This window comes from Macrobrachium nipponense, chromosome 7 (genome assembly GCF_015104395.2).
Source record: "Macrobrachium nipponense isolate FS-2020 chromosome 7, ASM1510439v2, whole genome shotgun sequence".
NCBI classification, from domain to species: Eukaryota; Metazoa; Arthropoda; class Malacostraca; order Decapoda; family Palaemonidae; genus Macrobrachium; species Macrobrachium nipponense.
In genome coordinates, this window is record NC_061109.1 from 39,127,411 (window position 1) to 39,132,410 (window position 5,000).

At 33.7% G+C, this 5,000-nt stretch overlaps 1 protein-coding gene across 1 annotated transcript in view; it reads right to left on the reverse strand.

The window, feature by feature from the left end:
- Positions 1–5,000, reverse strand: part of LOC135217128 (receptor-type tyrosine-protein phosphatase delta-like) — a gene marked incomplete in the record, with an annotated part of 217,514 nt that overhangs the window by 186,757 nt on the left and 25,757 nt on the right. Inside the window, 1 exon segment of the mRNA XM_064252834.1 lies at positions 3,332–3,661. Coding sequence (XP_064108904.1) covers positions 3,332–3,661 — 330 coding nt within the window.

Sequence of the window (5,000 nt, forward strand, 5' to 3'; positions counted from 1 at the left end):
ATATATATATATATATATATATATATATATATAGTATATATATATATATATATATATATATATATATATAGTATATATATATATATATTATATATATATATATATTATATATATATATAGTATATATATATATATATATATATATATATACTTAGTAAACAAAACTAATGGCATAGAAAAAATACTGCACGTTACATTGCAGTACCTACCACTAAATAATGGTCACTAATCACTATATGGGTTCGGGTTTTACACTCACTCTAAAATGTTCTGCAACAGTCTCCCAGTAATTTCGTTAACCAAACAACATCCTGCTCTTGTTACAAAAGAGAAAATGTGCTTTTCTAATTAGAATTTCACTATTAATCGCATGAACAGCATCATATAAAAGTGATAAGAAAAACATTCATATTAAGAAAAATGTGTAATGGTTCATGCATGGTGCGAAAATAAATTTTCAATAAAAAAATAAAGCATGATTACTAAACAACACTATTGTCGAAAAATAATTCTTTCAAAGACACGCACATAAAAAGAGGAAAAATTACTACTATATTATTTTGTCTCTCTTATTTTAAAATGTCTCGCATGTGCGAAAAGCCAACAGACTCACGCAGATGAAATGGAAAGCGAGCAAATACACGGCACCTTACCTCAGGCCACTCATCATTAACTATACCCGTTTTTTTTTTCATCTGTCCACCCACCTGTGGTCCTTTCGCATGGTAACACTGCGTCACGGGCATTAAATAGTTACGCTAAATGTAAGTGTTAGGTATATAAATAAAAGGATGTCTGGATGTACATTTGCAACTGAAAAGTGTTTTAATAATTTACTATATGCGAATTACACCGTTAATATTTGAAATAAGATATTGTTATTATTGTTGAATGTAAGCTGCCTTTTCGGGGTGGTGAATGGAACAGCCAGACGCAGTGGCTGGAAAATTGCTTCTCTCGCTCTTCATTACAGCAAGATGTCTGTTTCATGGACCACACCTACTCTGCTACTAAGCTACGTGTTACTTCATTACACGAAAGTATATCAGTATATACTTGTAATTTTTATGAATTACGTTTTAGCCAGCTACGATATGACGTAACTTGGTTTAGCATATGTTTAATGGAATTTGCGTTTGGCTGTTCCATTCGCCACCCCGAAAAGGGAGCTTACATTCAACAATAATAACAATATCCTATTTCGAATATTAACGGTGTAATTCACATAAAGTAAATTATTAAAACACTTTTCAGTTGCAAATGTACACCCAGATATCCTTTTATTTACTTAGAACTTACGCATAGCGTAACTATTTAAAGCCCGGGACGCATTGTTACCATGCGAAAGGACCCCAGGCGACTTTAAAGCAACCATGTGCGAGTGTGCGCACAAGAATGGAAAGGAAATGTGACTACCTCACACACAAGTTGTACTAGGTCTACTATTCTCCAAGAAACACTGAAGTGGCCCACTTACCCCTCCTTACAACTGATATCGTGATCAAGCTGATGCATAAAAAATATACTGAATGAGAAACAGAGAGAGAGAGAGAGAGAGAGAGAGAGAGAGAGAGAGAGAGAGAGAGAATTTGTTTCACAAGCCGTGTACCTTAGACCTAATACAGGTAATTTTCTTTATACTGTAAGGAAAATTATTTTGTATCATCTTTCTTAGGCCCAAAGATCCCAAATAAACATGACTATGCCAAGAAAAACATATAAAACAAATACTTTATAATGCTCTTCATGAAATGTTTTTCTCTTAACATTATGAAAACATTTGGAATGAACCAAAATAACAATGTTTTTAAAGTCAAATAATGTACTTTTATAGACCTATTTTTGCAAACATGACTCGGAAAATAGTAATAGTTATATATAATGACAGCCTTGAAAATGCAGTATAAGTGACATTCTTTAATTTTCTTGCATATTGCTTCAAAATCGGAGTAAATTAGATTTTTAAAAATCCGCTTGAAATACGAGAATGCTGGGAATCTGTCACTAATCAATAGCGCTAGCTGTTGTGAGACTGCTTCACGCCCTTAGGAGACACTTGTCAGGTAATTCTTTTTTGAGCTGTTTACTGAAAGATGTTGGGGAGCTACAAGGCTTTATTTTAGCGAGCTTACAAGCTCCGAAAAACAAGGTACATCCGTCATAATCGTTTCGAAACGTCACCAACATAACAAAATAATCTATACATAAAAACTGAAGATTCCCAACTTCACTACTCTTGGTGTTTCTAAATCTAGAATCCCCAATATTTCTGAGTCAATTGGGGAAATATTTAAAAAACGACATCCTAATTTTGACACTTCGTTATTCTTACTATAAAGTGTACATCGTATCTTCAATAGTGTTTTACTTGCTCAGTGCTCTTACTTGTTGTAAAGAAATTTAAAGCTTTTATCAGTAGCCGTTGTTATTTACCTTTTGACAGCCAATAATGCCTATGAATAATGAATTATGTTGCAAATAACTTGTAATGCATTTTAACCCACACATTCCTTCTGTAATAAGTATCTATACTTTATGTCTGGAAACTGATTCTGTAGTTTCAGAAATTATATGGCAAGGAAAAATTTCAATGATAAAAAGTACTAAGGTAAAAGTAAACTGATATTTACTTACATAATAATAATCCCCACTATAGTCGTACCCCTTCCTCCATCTTCGGCTCTTGTGGCAACCATCATACTTGATGGTTTTCGGGCAAAAAGTGTCAGACTTCGATCATATTCGTAATTTATGCTACTTCCGTAACGGAAGTAGTACTTGCTAATTTCCCCGTTGGGAGGACAAGGGTCGTTCCACATGAACCTTACTGTGTCCTCACCTATAATGGCAACCGTCAAGTTTTCCACCTGGGGAGGATCTTTCACAAAAAGAAAAATAAATTAGAGGTTGAAAACGTTCCTGCATTAATATCCAGCATCTGATTTTGATCCATTCATCATAAATCCCTTTCATTATTCTGACGAGACCTGCTCTACCGGAGTTGAATCATATAAATTCAGACGTGACAAACCTTACTTAACCTCGGAAGTTAGATTAAAATGACCTAAGAGTAATTCTAATACACTATATTAATATCCGAATTAGCTGTAGGCTACCTAAAATTAATCTTTCAAATTCATTATATTAATATCTTAACACTGATTTACAAACACTGGCCTAAGTAAATAATTTGTTCATTGCTCATTTGCTTCTGCTTCAATAATTCCACCTGCTTCATCCATTTAATACCATTTTCGTTTGACTTTCAAATAGAGAATATGATTTTGGCACTGCAATAACTGTACGGGAATAAATCTTTAAATATACTTACTACTACTGGTTGTATAAGTTAATGTGTCAGGTGCTGTTGCTTTTACACTTTCATTGTGGATCAGTGACGTGGTCATGTTGTACTGCAACCCCGGGATGAGGTTTGTGAAGGTCTGAGAGATTGCCCTCTGTGAAGGCTGCAGTGTTACTGACTCTGAGTAATGTATTTGTGTCCGCTTACATGCAAGGTATGACGACAGCCTGAACTCCACGGTGAAATTTCCAGCATAAATGTTGAGGCAATCTCCCTGGATCGTGGCTGTACATTGTAATCCATATCCAGAATTATAACTTCGACAAGATGGCGTTGCAAGAAACGTAACATTCGGTTCTGCAAAAATAAAGCACAGTAAAAGATAAAATAAAAATCCTAGGAAAACCTACAGAACTTACAGAACTCATTTACGAACATCCTTGACGAATATATATATATATATATATATATATATATATATATATATATATATATATATATATATATATATATATATATATATATATATATATATATATATATATATATATAATATATATAAGGCATACAGGAGCGCAGACAAAAGAGGTTCAGGAGGTCCATTGATACTAAACATGAAGGCCAAGATTTATTATAAAACGTTTCGCACATAAACTTTGTGCATCTTCAGTCTGTAAAAAGAGAAATGCATATATTAAAAACTAAAAAACAGGATTCACAATAGTATTCATGCTAAAATGCAAAAAAATATAAATAGTTAAAAAAGAGAAGAAGAACCACTGAGGTACCAACCGACTAGAATGGAAGGAAAGCAAGGAATGATTTTTGAGAGAGCCAGGTCCAAGACGTTGACTATGCCAGATGTAGAGGTGAAGCCGAGGTGTTGTTATTCAATGGGGGAAGCAGCCTTTTAATAATTAAAGATTCCAAGGTAGTTAGGTGGTCCGGGTCTTTAGTATAACCTATTATCGAGAAGTGCTGTTTTGATACATTTATTTTGCATTTGGTGGCATGAATCTTGATACTAGAAAATTCAGGATTACTGAAACCCATATGGCTACAATATTTCATCTGCAGTAATCTTCGAGTCGATCCCACGTAAGTTGCAGGGCATCCTGCGCATGTGAATTTATATACAACGTTGGATCTCATGAAGTCCGCTGCAGACGATCTTTTGAAATTAAAAGCGAGCCAATTTTGCAAGGGAATTCCTTTGGAGATAAGCTTTAATTTTTAGAGATAAGGAATTTCTTGTTCTATTATTTGTGAGAGTCTAAGAGAAAACTTCGAGTTTGTTATGTATGGAATCGATGCATACATCAGTTTCTTTGGGACATCCATTAGCGGAGGAGGTGGTTGGATATAGTTACTTACTAATTTGTTAATTATATTATATACAATGTCTTTGGGATAGGAGTTTTTTTTGAAAAAAGGTTATTAAAAATTCCATTTCGTTATGAAAAATTTGCCAGTTGGATGAATATTTCAAAGCTCTATAGACCAGTGTGTATATGGTATTAGTTTTAAAGGTTTTCTGACAAGAACTATAGAAGTTATTGGCTAATCCCGTGAACGTCTTTTTTCGATATACTGCAGTCGTGAATTCTGAATTGACTCTAGTGACAAGAATGTCCAGAAATGGTAATTTGTTTTCATTTTCTATCTCCATTGTGAATTTAATGTTGGGATGTTGTAC